General features: G+C 42.6%; 1 protein-coding gene across 1 annotated transcript in view; it reads left to right on the top strand.

The window, feature by feature from the left end:
- Positions 1–25,432, top strand: part of LOC118399790 (synaptotagmin-6-like) — an 81,622-nt gene that overhangs the window by 52,720 nt on the left and 3,470 nt on the right. The window contains exons 2-6 of the mRNA XM_035796031.2: positions 21,722–22,139; positions 22,882–23,440; positions 23,648–23,768; positions 24,079–24,250; positions 24,872–25,022. Coding sequence (XP_035651924.1) covers positions 21,722–22,139; positions 22,882–23,440; positions 23,648–23,768; positions 24,079–24,250; positions 24,872–25,022 — 1,421 coding nt within the window. The remainder of the gene's footprint in view (positions 1–21,721; positions 22,140–22,881; positions 23,441–23,647; positions 23,769–24,078; positions 24,251–24,871; positions 25,023–25,432) is intronic.

Below are 25,432 nucleotides of genomic sequence, written 5' to 3'. Positions count from 1 at the left end.
CCTTTAGCAGTGGTTTCTTTGCAATAATTTGACCATGAAGGCCTGATTCATGCAGTCTCCTCTGAACAGTTGATGTTGAGATGTGTCTGTTACTTGAACTCTGTAAAGAATTTATTTGGACTGCAATTTCTGAGGCTGATAACTCTAATCAACTTATCCTCTGCAGCAGAGGTAACTCTAGGTCTTCCTTTCCTGTGACTGTCCTCATGAGAGCCAGTTTCATCATAGCACTTGATGTTTTTTGCAACTGCACTTGACAAACTTTTAAAGTTCTTGAAATGTTCCAGATTGACTGACCTTCGTGTCTTAAAGTAATGATGGAGTATCATTTCTCTTTGCTTATTTGAGCTGTCCTCGCCATAATATGTACTTGGTCTTTTACCAATTATACCACCCCTACATTGTCACATCACTAATGATAGGTTCAAAAGCATTAAGAAGGAAAGAAATTCCACAAATTAACTTTTAACTAGGAACACCTGTTAATTGAAATGCACTCCAGTTGAGTACCTCATGAAGCTGGTTGAGACAATACCAAGAGTTTGCAAAGCTTTCATGGGGAGGCAGGTAGATTAGTGGTTAGAGCGTTGGACTAGTAACCGAAAGGTTGCAAGATCTAAATCCCCGTGCTGACAAGGTAAAAATCTGTTGTTCTGCCCCTGAACAAGGCAGTTAACCCACTGTTCCTAGGCTGTCATTGAAAATAAGAATTTGTCCTTAACTGACTTGCCTAGTTAAATAAAAGGCTAAGAGTGGTTACTTTGAAAAATATAAAATGTACTTTTTGGGTTACGACATGATTCCATAGGTGTTATTTAATAGTTTTGATGTCTTCACTATTATTCTACAATGTAGAAAATAGTAAAAATAATGAAAAACCCTTGAATGACTAGGTGTGTCCAAACTTTTGACTGTTACTCCATCGATTCTTGAAGAATATAACTTATAAATGCCTCATGAGCTCAGTTCAACTGTCACAATCCATGACAACCCAAAATATAAGCTTGTTTTTCTCCAGTGTTTGTAAACATTGTAAATGTAAACAAACACCGTATTGCCTCATTACATGGTTAAAACAATATTATTAAATCATGGATGGTCAGTCCTTGCATCCATAGCTCTGTCTGAGAGTGGGTACATTTCTCCAGGCCAGTCCCACAGCTTTTTACTAAAACAGAGGCGGGGCGACCGTTTTGTTATTGTTTCATCTGTGAATTTGCCCTTTAAACAGCTGCATATTATTATCAAGATATCAAAGTGTCACCAGCAAAAGGTAAACAATAGGCCTATAGCAAATGCAGCATATGGCATTCATTTTTCACACGTAAATAGCACTTTTCAGTAGTGCTCAAGGCATAACATTCCATGAGCACAGCATTTATTTTTCAACTCGAATGAATGAGCCTAATCAGTCCTCCATGACAACAAAATCACAAACTACAGAGAAGGGCTGGCTAATAACTCCTTCGTTTTGGGGTCATGCTCAGGTAAAACAATTTGGCTAATCTATACTTCCATATTTCCAAGTCCTATTCTTGAAGATCAAGGGGTATATCATTTGTTGGAATGACTGGAATTCTGATAGACTTGGTTTTTTAATGTAAAATTATAATTTAATGGTATTATTACATTCAGTAGAAAGCAGTGGGTTAGAAGAATTCTACATAACCAACCCGTAAAGTAAAATTTGACATCCATATATGGCCAGCTATGTAAACTTTAACACTGATTTATCCTGCAATAGATGTCGTTCAATTGGTAACATACATTTTTGTCTTCTTCTAGTGCCTCTTAAGGGGAAAGTAATTTAAAAGTAACAGAATGTAATCTGATTACGTTACTGAGTTTGGGTAATCCAAAAGGTACATTACTGACTACAATTTTGGACAAGTAACTAGTAACTGATTTACATTTAGAAAGTAACCTACTGTACCCAACCCTGATCATAACTATCCGTGGGCAAGAGAATTGTTATTTATTTTTTGTGAAACTGATTTGCAGTATATATTCAGGAACAAATTACCATGTGGTGTTAACCAAATCAACGACACACTTTTTCTGAACCACAAGGAAAAATGGACAGTTGATGTTTGGTTTAAACCTAAACACTCTCATCAAAGAGAACTACAGCCCTGAACCATATGTTCACTTGAACCTAACAAAAAGCTAAAGGTCAGCTTGGACACAACTCAGGTCCGGCACCCTTCCTCTGGCTATAGAGATGGGTAGATTTAACAGTATCAAGAGGAGAGATTTTGCCTTCTGTGTGATCTTGGGGAAATCGAAATCAAATCCATTTTGTGTTTTATTGCCCTCTGTATGACAATCTGAGACCTTTGTTTTTGGTGATAAACCTGATGGGTTCTAGCAGAGGCTTGAATTTTGTTTCAGACAGAGCGTTTTTGAAATTGCTCAGTTTGTTCACAATGCCTGGAGAAGGAGAAATGTACTGTTTGTGTTGTGTGGCTAGATGGTAGCTGTACTTGCAATGTGTCACGTTCTGACCTTTATTTTCTGTGTTTTGTGTTTAGTTAGTATGGTCAGGGCGTGAGTTGGGTGGGCAGTCTATGTTTGTTTGTCTAGGTTTTGGGAAATTCTATGTTTCGGCCTAGTATGGTTCTCAATCAGAGGCAGGTGTCATTAGTTGTCTCTGATTGAGAATCATACTTAGGTGGCCTGGGTTTCACTGTGTGTTTGTGGGTGATTGTTCCTGTCTCTGTGTGTGCACCAGATAGGACTGTTTTGAGTTTTCACATTTCTTGTTTTTTGTTGTTGTTAGTTTGTTCATGTGTACTTTTACGCATTAAAAAAGAACCATGGACAATTACCACGCCGCGTATTGGTCCTCTGATCCGTTTCGCCTCTCCTCTTCGGAAGAAGAGGAGGAAATTCATTACAGAATCACCCACCACAATCGGACCAAGCGGCGTGGTAAAGGACAGCGACGACAGCAGCAGCAGCATCAACAACAGAGGCCACCATCACAGGACTCCTGGACATGGGAGCAGATATGGAACGAAGAGGGACCCTGGGCACGGGCTGGGGAAAATCGCAGCCCCAAAGCAGAGCTGGAGGCAGCGAAAGCTGATCGGCGGCAATATGAGGAGCCAGCACGGCAGTGCGACAGGTACGAGAGGCAGCCCCAAATTTTTTTTGGGGGGGGGCACACGAGGGGTGGTACTAAGCCAGGTAGCAGACCTGAGCTCACTCCTCGTGCTTATTATGAGCAGCGCATTACTGGTCAGGCACCGTGTTATGCGGTTGAGCGCACGGTGTCGCCAGTGCGTGTCCATAGCCCGGTGCGCTATAGGGCAGCCCCGAGAGTGCCATGCGAGTGTGGGCATTGAGCCAGGGCGTATGGTGCCTGCTCAGCGGGTCTGGTCGCCGGTACGCAGTCTGGGTCCAGGTTATCCTGCGCCGGCTCTGCGTGCTGTGTCTCCGGGGCGCTGGGAGGGTGCAGTGCGTCCTCTGCCTGCGCTCCGCTCGTACCGGGCAACTGTGGGAGTGGAGCCTAGGGGAGAGGTGCGTGTAGTAAGCACTAGATCTCCCGTGCTTACCCACAGCCCGGTTCAACTTGTGCCTGCACTTTTGAGGGTCCGGGCTCGAGTAGTTGTCCAGCCTGGGGAAGTGGTGCCAGGTTGCGCACCAGAGCTCCAGTGCTCCCCACAGCCCGGTCTTTCAGGCTCCTCCTAACACCAAGCCTCCTGAAAGTCTCCCCAGCCTGGTAGTTCCTGTGGCAGCCCCACGCACCAGGCTGTCTCTCGGAGCGTTCCGCCTCTCCTCCCTGCAGGTGCTCCCGCCTGTCCGGCGCCGCTGCCGGAGCGTTCCGCCTCCCGCCTGTCCGGCGCCGCTGCCGGAGCCTCCCGCCTGTCCGGCGCTGCGCTCCCGCCTGTCCGAGCCCCCCGCCTGTCCGGCGCGCCGCTGCCGGAGCCTCCCGCCTGTCCGGCTCCACGCAGCCTCCCTCCTCTCTGCCTGTCCGGCGCCGCTGCCGGAGCCTCCCGCCTGTCCGGCGCCACTGCCCCGGTCCGGCGCCGCTGCGGAGCCTCCCGCCTGTCCGGCGCCGCTGCCGGAGCCCCCTCAGCCCAGGCGCCAGAGCCCCTCAGCCCAGAGGCGCCAGAGCCCCTCAGCCCAGAGGCGCCAGCCCAGAGCGCCAGAGCCCCTCAGCCCAGAGGCGCCAGAGCCCCTCAGCCCAGAGGCGCCAGAGCCCCTGTCCCTCTGTCCAGAGCCCCTGTCCCTCTGTCCAGAGCCCCTGTCCCTCTGTCCAGAGCCCCTGCCCCCCTCTGTCCCGAGCTGCCCCTCTGTCCAGTGGGGTCATTGAGAGGGGTTGCCATGGTGAGAAAGCCACGGAGGCGGAAAATGAGGCGGACAAAGACAAGGGTGAAGTGGGGTCCGCGTCCCGCGCCAGAACCGCCACCGCGGACAGACGCCCACCCAGACCCTCCCCTATAGGTCAAGGTTTTGCGGCCGGGAGTCCGCACCTTTGGGGGGGGGTACTGTCACGTTCTGACCTTTATTTTCTGTGTTTTGTGTTTAGTTAGTATGGTCAGGGCGTGAGTTGGGTGGGCAGTCTATGTTTGTTTGTCTAGGTTTTGGGAAATTCTATGTTTCATTAGTTGTCTCTGATTGAGAATCATACTTAGGTGGCCTGGGTTTCACTGTGTGTTTGTGGGTGATTGTTCCTGTCTCTGTGTGTGCACCAGATAGGACTGTTTTGAGTTTTCACATTTCTTGTTTTTTGTTGTTGTTAGTTTGTTCATGTGTACTTTTACGCATTAAAAAAGAACCATGGACAATTACCACGCCGCGTATTGGTCCTCTGATCCGTTTCGCCTCTCCTCTTCGGAAGAAGAGGAGGAAATTCATTACACAATGCTTATTGTATGCGTATCATTTGTGAAACATTTATTTTGTTTTGTAGTGTTTGTAAGCACATTTGGGCTGGGCACCGGTAGAGGTATATGACACAAATCATGTCCATCATCAGCTACACGCTTCACAGACCAGACGACATACAGTACATGGACCGCGCACACATTGTCCCCATTGGTCCATCTGCCCATTACTGATTATATAAGCCTTTGTATACAATTGATAAGGTTATCTCTCCTGCTCTCCTCCAAGTTGCTCCCTATTTCTGTATTTGATTATTCCTCCTCCCAGTCTTTTTTATCAGTCCTGGTGTAATATCCAAGGCACCCTTTCACACATGTGTCTGATATTCATAAGCTTATTTAATTAATATGCATGCAGTCCAACATGTTCACCCTCCTCCTCTGTTAGCCTCTTTCTCTTTAGGACATAAAAGGAATGAAAATGTGTTTTCTCTGCTCGCCACAAAAAAAGGAACAGGAGGAGAGACGGAGAACCTCAATAGGCTAATTAATAGGGCTAATAACTGCCAGCGCTGCACACTGACAGTTAATATTATTATTATTATTAGAAATAAATAAAGGGAGCCGGTCCATATTTAATGGCCTTATGGATCAGCTGTAGGTCTTATTTATAAAAGGTTGGTAACTGCTCTCCAGGCTTGGCTGAAGTACCTTCCCTTGGACAGTTGCAGTAGGCTATACTGCATCTAGTACTGCACACAGTCGGGATGACTGGCTGGTTTGTTGGCTGACTGACTGTATGGCTCACAGCTCCATAGAAAAGGGGTCCCAGTTGAAAGCTCATTCGGTGTGGAGGAAGGGTAAGGAGAGCATCCTCTGAATGAGAGAGAGAAAGTAAGAGTGGCAGAGAAAAAGAGAGAGAAACGGAGTGAGAGTGATAAAAGAAAGAGAGCTAGAAAAAGAGAAAGAGAGAGCGCTTGTACAGAGATTCAAAAAGGGAGAGAGAGGAGAGTTCGTCACCGGTGAGTGCTATCACTTTGAATGATATTAGCTGCTTGTTGATGTAATATTATAACAATGTTGATAAATTGGGGGAATGTAGTAGTACGACTGGTTAAAAATCTAATTTAAAATGGAAACAGGACAATTTGTGACTTAGAAGAAATGCAGAGTTAATCTGCCCTTTTCCACTGTTGCCTGTCGTGTGTCGCACCTGTGGGAGTCAGAGCCCTTTATCAATCTTATCTCAGATCTTTTTTTTACTTTTTTTCTTTTACTTGAAATGTGAAAACCTAGATAAAGAAATAGGGTAAGGCATTGATTTTTCAATGTTCCTCCAAAGCTCTTTGGTGTTTTGCTTTGAAACATCTCTAAGCAAAGCCTTATTAGTGTAGTGTACTGTAAGAAGTCCATTTGATATTATCTTGCATACTGTGTTAGTATTGATCTCACCGTACTGAGCTGTGTCTCAATCCATTACCCTTCAAGTGCATTAAACATATTGCAGTCAGATGAGCAATTCTTACATTCCTGCTCAAGGGCAGAACGAGACAATTGCATTTCATGTTTGTGTGCGTTTGTGTTTGTGTTTGTGCCAAGTTCATTCACAATTACAGCATTGCAGTCAGTCTGCATGAGTCTGGTTCCAACCCACTCATGAATGAACCTCCAGATAAAAGCCTCAGCCCCAGTGGGATCTATGTGCTGTGAATACACTATCGCAAACAAACCCACAAGAAAAATTCACATTCTCAGTGACCGCAGCTCTACTTGCAGGAGTGTGTGAGTGTTTTTCAGGCACTCAGGCCACACGGTCTGATTAATAAGGCTGGCCCTGTGACATGTTGCTGGCCGGGATCCAATGGTGGTGGCCTGACTGACTGACATGGCCGTTTGGGCCGTGGTTCTGTTTGCACCCCGATCCCAGGACCTGTGGTTAGTATACTGGCGATGTACTGGAGGCCAGTTCTAAGGGAAAGGTTTCACTGAAATGGGAAGCTAAGGGTATAGATAAGATGAGAGAGAGTTGGTTCGCTAACTAGCTTAGATGGCCTGTTGTTTCCTGTAGACACTGTGGAAGAATGTGATCCAACCCAAAGAACACAGAAATATACACCAATACCATGTTAGAAAGGTATATAATAGTAACTATTGTCTCAGAACAGAGAGAGTGCGTCATGGACAAGAGGAATACTTAAAGAAAGAGACAGACAAAAAGCAGAGTGAATGTATTACAGTGCATTTGGAAAGTATTCAGACTTCTTGATGTTTTCCACATTTTGTTACATTACAGCCTTATTTTAAAATTGATTAAATAGTTTTGCCCCTCATCAATCTTCACACAATACCACATCATTACAAGGCAAAAACATGTTTTAAGAAATGTTTGCAAATGTATAATTATAATACAAAAAAAAACAGATTTAAGTATAAGAATTCAGACCCTTTAATCAGTACTTTGTTGAAGCACCTTTGGCAGTGATTACAGCCTCGTGTCCTCTTGGGTATGATGCTATAAGATAGGCACACCTGTATTTGGGTAGTTTCTCCCATTCTTCTCTGCAGATCCTCTCAAGCTCTGTCAGGTTGGATGGGGTGCGTTGCTGCACAGCTATTGCTCTCCAGAGATGTTCGATCAGGTTCAAGTCCAGGCTGGTTGGGCCACTCAAGGACATTCAGAGACTTGTCCTGAAGCCATTGTCATGGCTGTGTGCTTAGGGTCGTTGTCCTGTTGGAAGGTGTACCTTCGCTCCAGTCTGAGGTCCTGAGCGCTCTAGAGCAGGTTTTCATCAAATATCTCTCTGTACTTAACTCCATTCATCTATCCCTTTCCCAGTCCCTGCTGCCTAAAAACATCCCCACAGCATGATCCTGCCACCACCATGCTTCACGTCCTCCAGACGTGATGCTTGGCATTCAGGCCAAATAGTTCAATCTTGGTTTCATCAGACCAGAGAATCTTGTTTCTCATGGTCTGAGAGTGTTTCGGGTTCCTTTTGGCAAACTCCAAGTGGGCTGTCATGTGCCTTTTACTGAGGAGTGGCTTCCATCTGGCCACTCTACCATAAAGGCCTGATTGGTGGCATGCTGCAGAGATGGTTGTCCTTCTGGAAGGTTCTCCCATCTCCACAGTGGAACTCTGGAGCTCTGTCAGAGTGACCATCCGGTTCTTGATCACCCCCCAGACCAAGGCCCTTCTCCCCCGATTGCTCAGTTTGGCCGGGAAGACAACTCTAGGAAGAGTCTTGGTGGTTCCAAACCATTTAAGAAAGATGGAGGCCACTGGGTTTTTTGGGACCTTCAATGATGCAGAAATGTTTTGGTACGCTTCCCCAGGTCTGGGTCTCGACGCAATCCTGTCTCGGAGCTCTACGGACAATTCCTTTGACCTCATGGCTTGGTTTATGCTCTGGCATGCAATGTCAACAGTGGGGCCTTATATAGACAGGTGTGTGCCTTTCCAAATCATGTCCAATTATTTTAATTTATCACAGATGGACTCCAAGTTGTAGAAACATCTTAAGGATGATCAATTGAAACAGGATGCACCGGAGCTCAATTTCGAGTCTCATAGCAAAGGGTCTGAATACTTATGTAAATAAGGTTGTTTTAAAAAAAAAAAATCTTTAACATTTCTAAAAACCTGTTTTCGCTTTGTCATTATGGGGTGTTGTGTGTAGACTGATGAGGAAAAAAGTATTTTAATCAATTTTAGAATAAGGCTGTAATGTAACAAAATGTGGAAAAAGTCAAGGGGTCTGAATACTTTCTGAATGCACTGTATATAGTGCTTTGTGGTGTAACATTTTGGAAGACTCCTCATTATGTTTTATGCATACTTATTTGAAGGGCTCCTGCAACTGTTACCATGACAGCATGTTGATATGGTGTGCAGTGACTCGTGAGTCTCCTTTGGACCTGTATGACTGGTGACAGCTACCACTCCAGATAAGGCCCCGGTAATGTCTGATTCATTCAACATTGTGGTCAATGTAATGTAATTAGGATTTCATTGGTGATTTCTTTTTGATGTCGCAGGAAGCACTTTGGGTATTTACGATGAGCACGTAAGTGCATTAACAAAGTGTAACAGAATTTGCCCATGCATGTGAAAATTCTTAAGGTGCAATGAAGGTTCATCTGGACAGCATCAACCAATACCAGGCAACCATTCATTCAACCCATCAGGGCATGAATAGCAATAGGTAAGTGTGAGCATCCATTGGTCAGTGCGGAGATTGGGCCTGTTATACAGTGTGCCTCTATCATCCCCCAGGTACTGGACAGAACCACACAGAGTAAGCCTGCATCCCAAATGGCACCCTATCCCCTATATAGAGCACAGATTTTGACCAGGGCCCGATGGGTGCACTGTAGGACTGGATCTATTCTGCATCAAAAACTCAAGCCTGATCCTTGATCATGTGAGCCATGGACGTCTTCACATTCAGGATCCAGTCATCCAAGCAAATCCATTTGAACTCAATCACTTTTGATTTAAACGAAACTTTACATACATGTTTGTCCATGGAAGAAGAGGTCAGAAAGTGACTTTTTTGGACCATAAATTATATCAAACTCAACCGTTTATATTTTCCAGTGATGAAGACATGATGTCTCATGGTATGTTGGGGTATGCAAAATGGGTCAACCTTGAGCATCTCTATCTTTTGAATGTTTTTGCATTCAGATCCATAAAGTCACTTTCTGAGCACTTTTACCATGGGCAAATATGTATGACTGCTTCAAAATGGGTGCTGTCAAGAAGTGATTGAATTCAAATGGGTTTACCCTTTATTCAAGTCAGCATTTGAGCAACCAAAGCCTTTTTGACCGGAGATTGGCCATAACTGACCAGCTGTGACGGTCATGCAAACTCCTGCATTGTGCCGTCCAGAAGATAACTCGCTATCTGGCGCTCAACCTCAATCTGTCAGTCTTGGGAGATTTTCTTTGCCACTGTTGCCCTTTTCTTGTTCCTCTGAAAGGGAAGGTTGGGTCGTGGTCTTTTGTCTAACCTCACATGATGAATGACTTTATAAAAAAGCAGCACCCAAATTGATTTGTATTGATTTGAATGATTAATTTGGAAGTCAGTCCCCCCAAGGGTCCAGGTGTTGACGAATTAGATGTTTATGGCTGATTAATCTATGGAGAAACAGAGGAGATGGAGTAAGAGCTCCATGAGCAGGATTGGCCACGTTTAGCTCTCAGCCACCTAAAACACAAGATTTTTACAAGAGATGTGAATCTATTCACTCTTGTATAATTAATGTTAGAAATCAGGTTTGGCTGTTTTGGCTGCAGGGGGTGATCCCTCCATTCATTTATCAACTCAAACTGTCAGTCAATCAGATCCCTAAGAGAGGATAGCATATTGAATGGTGGCTAGCAAATCCTTCTGCTCGGGTCAATTATATATGTATAGTACATCATTTATTTCATACAGTAACTCACCACTCAATATGTTATTGGTGAGTTCTGTAGCATGCAATTTTTTTTAAGGTGTAGTAGAGCTTGAAAATAAATAAAAAGCACAGTACAATTCATCTAAAACTGATCTCTCCATTACTTTTCACAAGAGCATAATGTGAGAGTAGTCACTTTTTATCAAGGCTACTTTAAAACCTTTATTTTTATAATGCTCTATTTTTGACCATGCCTGGCATATGTTATGTAGGCTGTTGGAGTTGGGTTTGGAAATTGCATAAGGCGCTTTAGCACCCAGAGACAAGTCTGCAGAGTCACAGTGTTTACTTCAGGATCTTTCCCTCTGTGTCTTTAACAGAAGATGGGTATATTTGGTTGGTTGGACAGAACATTCATCAGGTAGCATACCACTGTTTGGGCTCTACTAGTTTAATAGTCTTTGCTTTCCAGCTTGGTAAGTGAGACAAGGCTAGCCTAAGGCAATGTTTCAGAGTCAATTCTTGGTTAAAATCACATGGTTTCATTCTCCAACAGACAGTTTTGAATAACTTGACTTTTCCCAAAATAGGACTTTAAAAAAAAAAACATTTATAACAGTCTTGGTCAGATTTAGGGACATTTGCTCGGCCAAGCGCTCTTATTGGCTACCTCTCGGCAGCTTCTCTTCAGAATGACCGGCTATGTCCATCAAAACCAGCAAGCCTGGCCTTTCTCTCTCTTATCTCCCGTCCACACTCTCCTCAGTCTCCAGCCCAACAAATACTAATCTAACCCACTTTCACACACATAAGAAAGGGACAGGAAAGGGACAGGATACTTGCATCATCCCCCTGCCCCGCTGCTTTATCTGCAAGGACACTTGTCTGTTGGGTGTGTGTGTGTGTGTGTGTGTGTGTGTGTGTGTGTGTGTGTGTGTGTGTGTGTGTGTGTGTGTGTGTGTGTGTGTGTGTGTGTGTGTGTGTGTGTGTGTGTGTGTGTGTGTGTGTGTGTGTGTGTCTCAATGATACTTCTTATTTATATAACCCAGGGGTTGGTGACAATGCTGTAGGTTGCTGTAGGTTTTCACATAATGAGCTGTATTTGTAAAAGGAATCGGTGTGCATTTCCTGCTCGAATCCTACCGACTGAGCTCTCATTTGGTTTGGGGGAGCGTTCTTGTCCAGAAACATGTTAATAATGTGTTCACGAATCACGCTGTAGGATTCTCAGCCTTGTTTAATTACTAGCCTCAACAACTCAGCATGATTTTGTCCCACATTATCATCCTCTGGGTGGCTAGACCAGTTATGGAAATGAATTGCTGAACACCAACTCTGGAGTTCAATTTATATTCCCTGGTGTAAACTGCTTTTTTGGCGTGTTTAATTTTTATTAAATATTTTATTCACACAAATCTTTAAAAAATTCCACTAAACGCAACATTATTTCTTAGCATAGTTATTATCTTGAGACAAATGTAAAATTCAAATGTAATTGTAATTGTATGAAAGTATATAACATTGGCACTCTCAAAAGTGCCCTTTTGAGTTTACTGTTTTGTTTATTCATATGATAATATATTTTGTTCTGTTTGGTCTTTCTATTATAATGATGATACGTTTTGTTTTTGTACCAGATGTTTCATGGAATTGACTAAATCAATAGGCAGACATAACATTTCTCTCTCTGATACATAACAATTCAGCATTGTGTCTAGACATTGGAAAATAATGTCCATTTTCTACCTTGTTATTTTGTTGAGTCCTATCAAAGTGATAGTGAAGTGGAGCTCTCTATTTCTCACTCTCTCTGTTTGTCTCTCCTTGTCGCTCTCTCTCTCTGTCGAGTCAAATCAAATCTAATTGTATGTCACATGTGCCGAATACAACAGATGTAGACCTTACAGTGAAATGCTTACTTAAAAGCACTTAACCAACAATGCAGTTTTAATATTTGTAAAATTGTTATATATATATATATATATATATATATATACAGTGCCTTGCGAAAGTATTCGGCCCCCTTGAACTTTGCGACCTTTTGCCACATTTCAGGCTTCAAACATAAAGATATAAAACTGTATTTTTTTGTGAAGAATCAACAACAAGTGGGACACAATCATGAAGTGGAACGACATTTATTGGATATTTCAAACATTTTTAACAAATCAAAAACTGAAAAATTGGGCGTGCAAAATTATTCAGCCCCCTTAAGTTAATACTTTGTAGTGCCACCTTTTGCTGCGATTACAGCTGTAAGTCGCTTGGGGTATGTCTCTATCAGTTTTGCACATCGAGAGACTGAATTTTTTTCCCATTCCTCCTTGCAAAACAGCTCGAGCTCAGTGAGGTTGGATGGAGAGCATTTGTGAACAGCAGTTTTCAGTTCTTTCCACAGATTCTCGATTGGATTCAGGTCTGGACTTTGACTTTGCCATTCTAACACCTGGATATGTTTATTTTTGAACCATTCCATTGTAGATTTTGCTTTATGTTTTGGATCATTGTCTTGTTGGAAGACAAATCTCCGTCCCAGTCTCAGGTCTTTTGCAGACTCCATCAGGTTTTCTTCCAGAATGGTCCTGTATTTGGCTCCATCCATCTTCCCATCAATTTTAACCATCTTCCCTGTCCCTGTTGAAGAAAAGCAGGCCCAAACCATGATGCTGCCACCACCATGTTTGACAGTGGGGATGGTGTGTTCAGGGTGATGAGCTGTGTTGCTTTTACGCCAAACATAACGTGTTGCATTGTTGCCAAAAAGTTCAATTTTGGTTTCATCTGACCAGAGCACCTTCTTCCACATGTTTGGTGTGTCTCTCAGGTGGCTTGTGGCAAACTTTAAACTGCACTTTTTATGGATATCTTTAAGAAATGGCTTTCTTCTTGCCACTCTTCCATAAACGTCAGAATTTGTGCAATATACGACTGATTGTTGTCCTATGGACAGAGTCTCCCACCTCAGCTGTAGATATCTGCAGTTCATCCAGAGTGATCATGGGCTTCTTGGCTGCATCTCTGATCAGTCTTCTCCTTGTATGAGCTGAAAGTTTAGAGGGACGGCCAGGTCTTGGTAGATTTGCAGTGGTCTGATACTCCTTCCATTTCAATATTATCGCTTGCACAGTGCTCCTTGGGATGTTTAAAGCTTGGGAAATATTTTTGTATCCAAATCCGGCTTTAAACTTCTTCACAACAGTATCTCGGACCTGCCTGGTGTGTTCCTTGTTCTTCATGATGCTCTCTGCGCTTTTAACGGACCTCTGAGACTATCACAGTGCAGGTGCATTTATACGGAGACTTGATTACACACAGGTGGATTGTATTTATCATCATTAGTCATTTAGGTCAACATTGGATCATTCAGAGATCCTCACTGAACTTCTGGAGAGAGTTTGCTGCACTGAAAGTAAAGGGGCTGAATAATTTTGCACGCCCAATTTTTCAGTTTTTGATTTGTTAAAAAAGTTTGAAATATCCAATAAATGTCGTTCCACTTCATGATTGTGCCCCACTTGCTGTTGATTCTTCACAAAAAAATACAGTTTTATATCTTTATGTTTGAAGCCTGAAATGTGGCAAAAGGTCGCAAAGTTCAAGGGGGCCGAATACTTTCGCAAGGCACTGTATATACAGTGGGGCAAAAAAGTATTTAGTCAGCCACCAATTGTGCAAGTTCTCCCACTTAAAAAGATGAGAGAGGCCTGTAATTTTCATCATAGGTACACTTCAACTATGACAGACAAAATGAGAAGAAAAAAATCCAGAAAATCACATTGTAGGATTTTTAACGAATTTATTTGCAAATTATGGTGGAAAATAAGTATTTGGTCACCTACAAACAAGCAAGACTTCTGGCTCTCACAGACCTGTAACTGGCTCCTCTGTCCTCCACTCGTTACCTGTATTAATGGCACCTGTTTGAACTTGTTATCATTACAAATGTCATCAATTACAAATGTCATATTATGTATATACACAGTATTGTAACAATGTACAAATGGTTAAAGTACACAAGGGAAAATAAATAAGCATAAATATGGGTTGTATTTACAATGGTGTTTGTTCTTCACTGGATGCTCTTTTCTTGTGGCAACAGGTCACAAATCTTGCTGCTGTGATGGCACACTGTGCAATTTCACCCAGTAGATATGGGAGTTTCTCAAAATTTGGTATGTGAGGGAGGGAAATCTGAGGGAAATATGTGTGCACATAGCTTGTCTTCTCTTGAGAGTCATGGCGGCCTTTCTCAATAGCAAGGCTATGCTCACTGAGTCTGTACATCGTCAAAGCATTCTTTAAGTTTGGGTCATTCACAGTGGTCAGGTATTCTGCCACTGTGTACTCACTGTTTAGGGCCAAATAGCATTCTAGTTTGCTCTGCTTTTTTGTTAATTCTATCCAATGTGTCAAGTAATTATCTTTTTGTTTTCTCATGATTTGGTTGGGTCTAATTGTGTGGCTGTCCTGGGGCTCTGTGGAGTCTGTTTGTGAACAGAGCCCCAGGACCAGCTTGCTTAGGGGACTCTTCTCCAGGTTCATCTCTCTGTAGGTTCATTTCTCTCTCTCTCTCTCTCTCTCTCTCTCTCTCTCTCTCTCTCTCTCTCTCTCTCTCTCTCTCTTTCTCACTATCTCTAGCTATTACTAGCTAACAGGGAAGCATGGAGTGTGACTGTGCCAAGCTAGAACAGCTTGTGAAGTTGCAGCAGCAGTTCAGAATCCACACCGACCAACTTCAAACTGACAGCCAGTCGCTGTCTGATGTGGTGCTGTGTCTTCTCAACCTTGAAGTCAACTACTGTTGCAAAACAGTTGGCACAGGTCCTCCTGAAGTCACTGCGTGAGCACTTCTTACGCATACTGAATCCTTTGCAGCCAACTTCGATCCAATCCCTGCAGCAGCTTGTCTGATGGATCCAAGTGTGTCTCTGGCACTTCGCTCAACTGAGATGGAGCCCCTGATGAGGGAATCAAAGTATTTTGTACTTCAGCAAATCAGAGTTCAGCCATGGAGCAGCAGGACCCCAGGAAGATGCCAGCACAATAAATCTAGCAAGAATCTCGACCACAGTGCTTCAGAAATATAGCTTCCTCCCTTTGAAGATTGTGTCTGAAGTCACTGTCAAGCCAAAGGGTCAACCTGGCAGGGCATTAAGTGCCCCGTGCTGTGGAAATACCTAGAAGAAGTAAATGGGGGCATGTTTACAGAGTCCCCTCACCAGTTTTGGCAGGCAAGGATGGCTGTTTGTCCAAAGCTGTGCACTGTGGTACTGGATCTGGTTTCTGCCCTGCATCCCAAGTGTTCATGGAGAAACAGAACGGCCACCTCTCTGGAACGAGAAGATAAACCAGAAAATGAAGAAGTGTTGTATTGCTTATGTTTTTGCTGTTGTTGCAGCTGTTTTTATTAACCCTATTTGAAGGGGTTAGTCAGTGATACATGTTTAATATTATGTAACCGATGTGAAATGGCTAGCTAGTTTGCGGTGGTGTGCACTAATAGCGTTTCAATCGATGACGTCACTCGCTCTGAGACCTGAAGTAGTTGTTCCCCTTGCTCTGCAAGGGCCACGGCTTTTGTGGCGCGATGGGTAACAATGCTTCGTGGGTGTCAGTTATCTGTGTGTACAGTGTCCCTGGTTCGAGCCCTGGTCAGGGCGAAGGGACGGACGAAAGCTAAACTGTTACAATTACATAAACATAACATGTTTATGACTTCATTTGTAGTTTTTTCCTCTCTCTTTCTGTCAGATAAAGGTACTTGATTCTTCTTACATCTACTACTGAAGTAAAAAACATGGGAAAGAGAGTTTCATATTTATTGCACCACTCACATTAGGGTTTATTTATAATTTAAACCTAACCAAACCTACAGCATGTCCGTTGTATGGAGTCCTCTAGTGCCCTAAAGCCTGTGTTAGCATGGGCAGCACCCTTGAGGACTTTTTCCATTTTGATTTAGTCAACTTTATTGGCTGATCTCTCCTGATGACTCAGTTGGCATGACCTGATGACCCGGTTGGAGTCGTGACAGCTGGGGTCATCAGGAGGCATCAGCCAATGAATTTTACTTGTGAAGAAGAAAATTGACGATTTGAAGATGGAGATGGCCTCAATGGCGATGCCCTTGCTCTCACAGACACAAACATGACAGAGATATAGATATGGTATGCCTATTCAAGTCTATGGTCCTGGCCTATCACCTTACAGCCAGCCCCCTAGTGGCAAGAAGTGAACAAACTATAGGCCTACAACACAAAAAATGGCTCCTGGCCTCCCACACATGGGCTACTTTCTGTCCCTAACTCTACAACTAAAACTGAAACTAAATAATATAAAAACGAAATAGAAATGTTTTCATCAAACTGAAACCAAATAAGTCTGAAAACTAACTGAAACTAAACTGATTTTTTGTAATAACCTTGCTTTGTTTACAATAGGGCTATTTTAATGTTTTTCATTTGGCAACAGTTCAGTAATAGCCCCTTTTAAATAGGGGATTGTTGGAAGTAGGTAGGCCTATACCTCAAGGGTTGTGGTGAGTTTCCACATGGCAATCCCAGTAATTGCTTGTCTGTAAATATCCTCACACTGAAGAAGTGTGCCTTTCTTTCCTTCATACTATACTGTACACAGGGTCACCAGGGCTGCAGCTTAGGGAAAATTTTGCAATGTTGCTACAAAACATTAAGAACAACTTCCTAACATTGAGTTGCACCTCCTACCTTTTTTGTTCTAAGAACAGCCTCAATTTGTCAGTGCATGGACTCTATAAGGTGTCAAAAGCATTCAACAGGGATGCTGGCCCATGTTGACGCCAATGCTTCCCACCCACAGTTGTGTCAAGTTGGCTGGATGTCCTTTGGGTGATGGACCATTTTTGATACACACTGGAAACTGTTGTGCGTGAAAAACCCAGCAGTGTTTCAGTTCTTGACCCAAACCGGTGTTTTCTTACCCATTCACCCTCTGAATGGCACCCACAAAAATCCTTCTTTAACTCTTCGCACACCCCTTCATCTATACTGATTTTAGTGGATTTAACATCAATAAGGGATCATAGCTTTCAACTGGTCAGTGTATGTCATGGAAAGAGCAGGTGTCCTTGATGTTTTGTACACTTCAGGATTTCCTGTTACTTTCCCACCTGACAAACTCAAAATATTGCTCACAACAAAGGGAACTAACAAAGCAAAAACTCTCTGACAACGAAAATAAAACAGAAAGGGGTTCAAAAGGGGTTCTGAAAGACACCCACCGTGGATGCCCACTATGTTTGCCTCCGAAAAGACAAACTAAAAGAAAAATCCACAATTTAGGATTGAGAGTAAAAGAATATGGAGCAAAACAAACACTTCCGACTAATGAGATGGACAAGCCAGCACAGATATACCACATACTTACTAACGAGGTGACACCAATTGGTGCGCCCTATGTGCTAACATGCTACCTCGAAATATAAATGGAAAACCAAAACCGATAACATTCCCCAGAGTCAGATGAACTCGTGGATACCATTGTTGTGTCTCTGCGTACAGTTTGAAGGAAGTTGCTAACAAGTGTTAGCACAATTGCTAGCTAGCGTTAGCGCAATGACTGGACATATATGGTAACTGTTAGCATGCTATCAGATACCCATAAACTTACAGTCATTGCACTAATGCTAGTTAGCATTGGCTTGCAAAACTACATCTAACTCCCTTACTTCTTGGACACAGAAACATAAAAATGGTATCCATGGGGGTGGCAGGTAGCCTAATGGTTAGCGTGTTGGTCCAGTAACCGAAAGGTTGGAAGATCAAATCCCCAAGCTGACAAGGTAAAAATATGTTGTTCTGTTCCTGAACAAGGCAGTTTACCCACTGTTCCTAGGCTGTCATTTTAAATAAGAATTAGTTCTAACTGATTTGCCTAGTTAAATAAAAAAAAGTTACTCTGAGGAAGTAAAGGGCCTCATTGCCAAAATTCCAAAGTATCCCTTTAATGACATACATTATATATAATATTGATATACCCTTTACTTGACAATGCAATGGGAAAATAATCTTTCTGTGCTCTTGTCTTGCCTTTTGATGGGCTGTGTTTTCTCCAACAGAACCACTATAACCAGCTGGATAATGTATATTTCCTTTTCAGACAGGTAGCCCATTTCCTGTGTATTGTCAGCCCTAATCATGTGGTCATTGCAGATGAAGGGATGATCCCATACCGATTTCATTTTTGTACAATAATAAATTAGTTAACTGGCCGATCCCTCATAAATATAATCTCTGTGGGTAAATCCCAGGTGCAAAGGATTGAGTGGGGAGAATGATAAAGTGGCCAATGTGTGAGGTGGCTGAGGCCTATAAATAGCCGAGGAGGCTGCTGGGGTAATTGCTTAAAGATGATTTAAGAGGAGCCATCTTGCTGCCACTTGACTCCTGATGAGACACTGCAAATCGTCCCAGTCAAGGGTGATTAGTTGTTATTTTTGAGCTTTTTATCGCACATCATCCACCAAGACATAGAGAATTAGTGTAAGAACTGGGAAGTTGGGGTGGCAGGTTTCCTAGTGCTTAGAACATTGGGCCAGTAAGCTAAAGGTTGCTAGATGAAATCCCTGAGCTGACAAAGTACAAATCTGTCATTCTACCCCTGACCAAGGTAGTTAACCCACTGTTCCTAGGCTGTCATTGTAAATAAGAATTTTTTCTTAACTGACTTGCCTGGTTAAATAAATAAAAAAGAACGAATGTTCTCGATTGCTTACATACAGTCAGGTCCCAAGTTATTGGCACCCTTCATAAAGATGAGAAAAAATAAAGAATACAAATAATGAGCTATATTGCACAAAAACATGGGAAATTATATATGATATACTAATACAATTTTTAAAATATATATATTATGTTTAACAAGTACTACTTTTTCCTCTCAAAAAGATGGGGGTCAAAATGATTGACACCCCTGTTTTCAACAATATATGCCATTTAGCAGACGCTTTTATCCAAAGCGACTTACAGTCATGTGTGCATACATTCTACGTATGGGTGGTCCCGGGAATCGAACCCACTACCCTGGCGTTATAAGCGCCATGCTCTACCAACTGTGCTACAGTTGCTTCAACACCTTTCAATAACTCACCTTGTGAGGATAATGGCACTGAGCCTTTTTCTAAAATGTTTATGAGATTGGAGAACACATTGGGAGGGATCGTAGACCATTCCTCCATACAGAATCTTTCCAGATCCTTGATATCCTTTGTCTGTGCTTATGGACTGCCCTCTTCAATTCAAACTAGAAGTTTTCAATTAGTCCAGAGACAAATTTTTCCTTTTTTAAATTGTGTACAATATAGCTCAGTATTTGTATTATTTATTTTCTACAGTCTTTTCTGCTCATCTTTATCAAGAGTGCCAATAATGTTGGACCTGACTGTTTACCTGGCATGTTGTGTTTGAGACTGCAACTCTCAGAATTAAGGGGTTGGGGAGAATGGGAGTGGAAATGTCGAATGGCAAGGATTCTTTTGAGACCAAGTTGTATATGAGGGCACTTGACAAGGAGAACAAACCCTGGGGCTTTGGTTTCTCTCTGTGTCTCTGCTACAAAGAAAGGTTTAATTAGATTTATGAGTACCTGAAAAAGCTCTACTGGTCTGGTCTCACTGCATGTTCTTTCAGCCAGAGCAGTGCAGCAGATACATTAAATGTGGTCGTTTCCCCCATTTTACAGACAGTAAGATCCAATTGTACTGCATCATGCCTTTATGTCCAGACATTTTTCACAAAATACGTTTGTTCTTTTTTATACATAGGTTTACACAATTTTATGATGAATAAAAACTGCAAATACTGTACAATATAATGAACACAGTAGGCTTACTCTCTGACATCTATTGATTTAAAAAGACACACGCTAGATTAAATTACTGTATGAACACTGAATACCACCTATTACCATCTCTTGGCTTTGGGTTTAGCATTAGGCTGGGATGTCAAAGATGTGAGATGTGTAGTAATTGTACAAACTTGCATTGCTCTCACATCAATATTTGATTTGAAGTCTGTGTGTGTGTGTGTGCCTAGGAGACCAATTAACGTACATCTAAATAAACTGCTGGTACTTAAAAATGTATTACAGCAAAAAAAAACACTAAACATAAATACACTCAAAGGGCAAAATTGTTCTGATGGTTTTTGTTTAGGCTTTTGAGCACCGGCGGCGGGAGGTGATACTTAGAAGCACTTAGCTATTTCACTTATTGAAGGTACATTAAACTTCATAGTGGGTTAGTCACCCAACCACCAACTCAGATCATTTCAATATCCCAAAAGATAATCAGGGTGTAAGTAAGCCACAGAATTTTGAGTGACTGTGAAATTCCAACTTTTTATTTTCGAGTATAGAGGGATTACCAGTTGTCCTAAATTCTCTCCACCAAGAGGATGCACATATATCACTCCAGTATAAAATGCTAAATTGTAATTACTTCGCCACTATGGCCTATTTATTGCCTTACCTCCTTACTTAATTTGCACATACTGTATACAGATTTTTCTATTGTGTTAATGACTGTACTTTTGTTTATCCCATGTGTTACTCCGTGTTGTTGTTTTTGTCGCACTGCTTTGCTTTATCTTGGCCAGGTTGCAGTTGTAAATGAGAACTTGTTCTCAACTGGTCTACCTGGTTAAATAAAGGTGAAATAAAAAAATTAAAAAAATACATGTGCTGACTGGACTGTTGAGAGGAAAATGTGTCTCCCAAATCCAGGCTTGAGTCCCAAATGGCACCCTATTCCCTATGTAGTACACTAGTGCACTATGCAGAGAATGGGGTATCATTTGGGACACAGCCCAGATCCTGTGCCACAGCAGCAGGCTCAGCACACTCCCTTATGATGAACAGAGCTTATTAAACCACCATCAGACCAAGATTCAGCGTTAAAGCTCCACCCTTTGTGCTACTTGCTTTATCTCTGCCTCAGGAAAAATAAATCTTAATTTAAAATCTCACTTCTGAGATTATGGTCAAACAATAATTTGAGATATTATTTGTTCAACTAGGTTTATTGAAAAATTGTCTGGTTATGAGTGTGGCTTTGCTCCTTGGTAAAATGTATTGTGGGACTGTTTCTGGATAATTACATTTAGCTCAAACAGTGAGCACTTGCACTCTGCATCTGTGTGTGCGAGAGGGACATAGAGAGAGAGAGAGAGAGAGAGAGAGAGATGAAGGCTTATTTCTCATTACTTTAAATTCCTTCATAGATTATTTGTAATCAAAGACATGTAACTCATTCCAGACTTGTATTATTCAGGGTTCAAGCTGAATCGTGCCAAAGCATGACACCTGAATTAGCACCATTTTAGGACCCTGCCCTTTAGGTGAGCACAGACTTGGCAAAACAAATAGCTCATTTGACCTATCCCCTCCCCTTTTCTTTCTTCTCTTCCACCTCCATCCCTTCTTCCATCCCTCCATTGCCTCCTCCAGATCTCTCCTTCAGTTTCCTACTCCTGGGGTTTGTGGCCTTTGGCCTGGCCCTGCTGGGCGTCATCGTCTTTGCCTCCTGGAAGCTGTGCTGGCTGCCCTGGCGCACCAAGGACCTCTCCTCCAGTGCCACTGCCCTTGCCCCCGCCGCCCCCCCCTCCTCTGCCTCTGACAGACCCTACGACAGAGCCTTCTCAGCACATGCCCTCAGGCCTACTCTCGTACGCGCACACACGCACGTGCACGCCATGGCATCTGACAAGCTGAATCCTTCGGATCCGGCGAGTTTCCTGGAGGCTGCGGTGAAGATCAGCCACACGTCACCTAACATCCCTGCCGAGGTGCAGCTGTCCATGAAAGACCACTTCCTACGCCGCACGCGCATGACCAGGCAGACCACCGAGCCTGCCTCCTCCAATAGGTCAGGCTCCGGGAGGAAGTTGCCCTTAAACACAGACCTAGGTTGTGTCCCAAACAGCACCTTATTCCTTACATAGTGCACTACTTTTGACTTGGGCCCTTTTCAAAACTAGTACAATATACTGTACAGGTAATAATAGGGTGACATTTAGGAGGCATCCCTAGTATCAGCTTATTAGTATATCCTGCCCAAATCCTAACCATTTGGGTGGAGTAACACAAAACTGACCTAATATCCGTGTCTATGGGCATCCTACTTAAATAGGTTAGACAGGGCTCCTCTGAGGTCCAGTTTGTGCCCAGGCCATGTTTTAGTATTGAGGTAATAGTATGTGATGTTGTCAGGAAGTGGCTATTTATAGTGTATCATAGTGGTACAGAGAATATCCACCCCTGTAATATCTCCGTTTGTGACCTTTAAGATGAGATAGATAAATAGAGATAGATGAGATAGATAAATAGATAGAGATAGATAGATAAAACAAATTATGAGGTTGTCAGTTGAATGCCCCTACTGCCGTGTCGCTCCTATTGCGCTAAATGAAGAAAAAACTAAATAATCTAATACCAGAAAGAAAAAGTGATTAAATGTACTCTAAATTGGAATCTGACATTATTCTGAAGGGATGCGAGGGCACAGATTTCCCAGACATGCCATATGGTACTAGCATTATTTCACTGCCTGAGTGTGTAAATTGTCCATGACAATGATTCAACTGGCAAAAATGTCTCCATGTCTCCAGGCACAGCTCCTTCAAGAAGCACCTCCCCCGACAAATTCACCATGTCACCAGCCTTGACCGAGGCAGCGACTTCCCCTATGCAGAGGACCAACCCACCAGCCTGGCCAGTTTGGGTCGCATTCAGCCAGAGCTCTACAAACAGAGCCCCCTGGAGGCCGACGAGTCCTCCAAGACCTGTGGCAAGATCAACTTCTCCCTCAAGTACGATTATGAGTCCGAGGCGCTCTTCGTCAACATCCTCAAGGCCTTCGACCTGCCTGCCAAGGACTTATGCGGCAGCTCCGACCCCTATGTCAAAATCTACCTCCTGCCTGACCGCAAGCGTAAGTTTCAGACTCGCGTCCATCGCAAGACTCTCAACCCCATGTTTGATGAGTCCTTCCAGTTCACAGTGCCCTACGAGGAGCTGGGCAGCAGGAAGCTGCACCTGAGCATCTTTGACTTTGACCGCTTCTCCAGCCACGACATGATCGGCGAGGTCATCCTAGAGAACCTGTTTGAGGTGTCGGACCTCTCTCGCGAGACGGCCATCTGGAAGGACATTCAGTACGCCACCTCTGTAAGTCAATCAATTATCCAATCAAATGTTTTTGATAAAGCCCTTTTTACATCAGACATTGTACATAGACTGCTTTCAAAGTAAGGAAACAAATATCTAAACATGTAAATTCATTCAACTATACTTTTAACAATATTAGTGGCATTGTAATGTGTGATAACTGTTTCCTTCTGTTCTGATGTGTTTTGTCTGTGGCCTTGAACACAGGAGAGTGTAGACCTGGGGGAGATCATGTTCTCTCTCTGTTACCTGCCGACCGCAGGCCGACTCACCATGACCGTCATCAAGTGCAGAAACCTCAAGGCCATGGACATCACAGGATACTCAGGTATAGTTGAGTCAGTGGGTTCACTTTAAAAGGTTTTGTGCTTGTTTTACCTTAAACACTGTTGTTCACTCTTGTTCTACGCATTGATTTGGCCATCTCTATGGTAAAAGAGTGTAGGCCTATGCTAAATTACAAGACAAAAATGTAATCTGATTTGGTATCATATATCTGGTTTCGTAACACAAGAGCCATACTTAGCTAATTACATATCACATAATGTAGCTAGAGTCAGGTCAGCTTGATCCTTTAAGTAGCTAAGCACTTTTAGTTTTAAAGAAATCAAATCATATTTTATCTTGTTTATTGGCAGACCCATATGTCAAGGTCTCCCTGGAGAGTGACGGACGGCGCTTAAAAAAGAGGAAAACCACCATCAAGAGGAACACTTTGAACCCCACCTATAACGAAGCTATCATCTTCGACATCCCCCCTGAGAACATGGACCAAGTCAGCCTGCATATATCCGTCATGGACTATGACTTGTATGACATTATCATAATATATATATACTTGTTTGTATTGCCATATCACTTGTTATAATTGCCCTTATTATTATCAAGAATAATTAGTAAATTATTGTTATTGATCTGTTTGTGTTAGACCTGGGCTCAAATACATGTCTTTGAGTATTTATGATTTTGAAATACTTTTTCTGTGTATTTCAGTATTTTCAAATACGTAGCCCAAAACAAGTACCTTTATTTGAGTATTTGAACGGTTATTTGTAAAAACCAAATAGTCTTCCAAATTGTATTTGGAAGTATTTTCAAATACTTATGTGAAATACTATTTTCAAATGCCTGGGTTAAATATGGGAATGGATTTGAGTCCGTGTATATTCATATTTTTATTGTATTTCCAAATGCATTCCAATATTCAACCACTTTGCTTTCAAATAAAGGTTATCTGAATACTTACTACAGAATGTAGGTGAAAGTAATTTTGATATTGGAAATAGTGTTTGAACCTAGGTCTGGTTTGTTTATGCTACAACCATGAGATTCCAACTGTCAGTTCTGCTAATCATAGAAGAGAAAATGTGAAGTTACATGCCAGATGTGGCTGAAGTTTTAATGGGTGCCTTTTGCCTTTTTTCTACACAGGGTGGGACACAATGAGATCATAGGTGTGAACAGAGTCGGCAGTCATGCAGAGGGACTGGGTAGAGACCACTGGAACGAGATGTTGGCCTATCCCCGCAAGCCCATCGCTCACTGGCACCCTCTACTGGAGGCCACCGAGTCTCAGAAAGAGGTAGGTCGGTTACTCTGTTTCCCTGATAGCTGCTTTATTAACGAAGGTATAACTTGCAATGACTGTGATGTGGTTGTCTTACCTATCTTAGTTGGATGCACTGACTGTGTGTCGCTTTGGATAAGAGAATCTGCCAAATTATCAAAATGTAAATGTATGTACACGGAACAAAAATATCAATGCAACATGTAGATCGTTGGTCCCATGTTTCATGAGCTCAAATAAAAGATCCCAGAAATCTTCCATACGCATAAAAAGCTTATTTCTCTCAAATGTTGTACACAAATTTGTTTACATCCCTGTTAGTGAGCATTTCTCTTTTGTCAAGATAATCCATCCACCTGACAGGTGTGGCATATCAAGAAGTTGATTAAACAGCATGATCATTACACAGGTGAATCTTGTGCAGG

The sequence above is a fragment of the Oncorhynchus keta genome, chromosome 21 (assembly GCF_023373465.1).
Source record: "Oncorhynchus keta strain PuntledgeMale-10-30-2019 chromosome 21, Oket_V2, whole genome shotgun sequence".
Lineage (NCBI taxonomy): Eukaryota > Metazoa > Chordata > Actinopteri > Salmoniformes > Salmonidae > Oncorhynchus > Oncorhynchus keta.
This window is presented reverse-complemented; position numbering and strand designations above follow the sequence as displayed.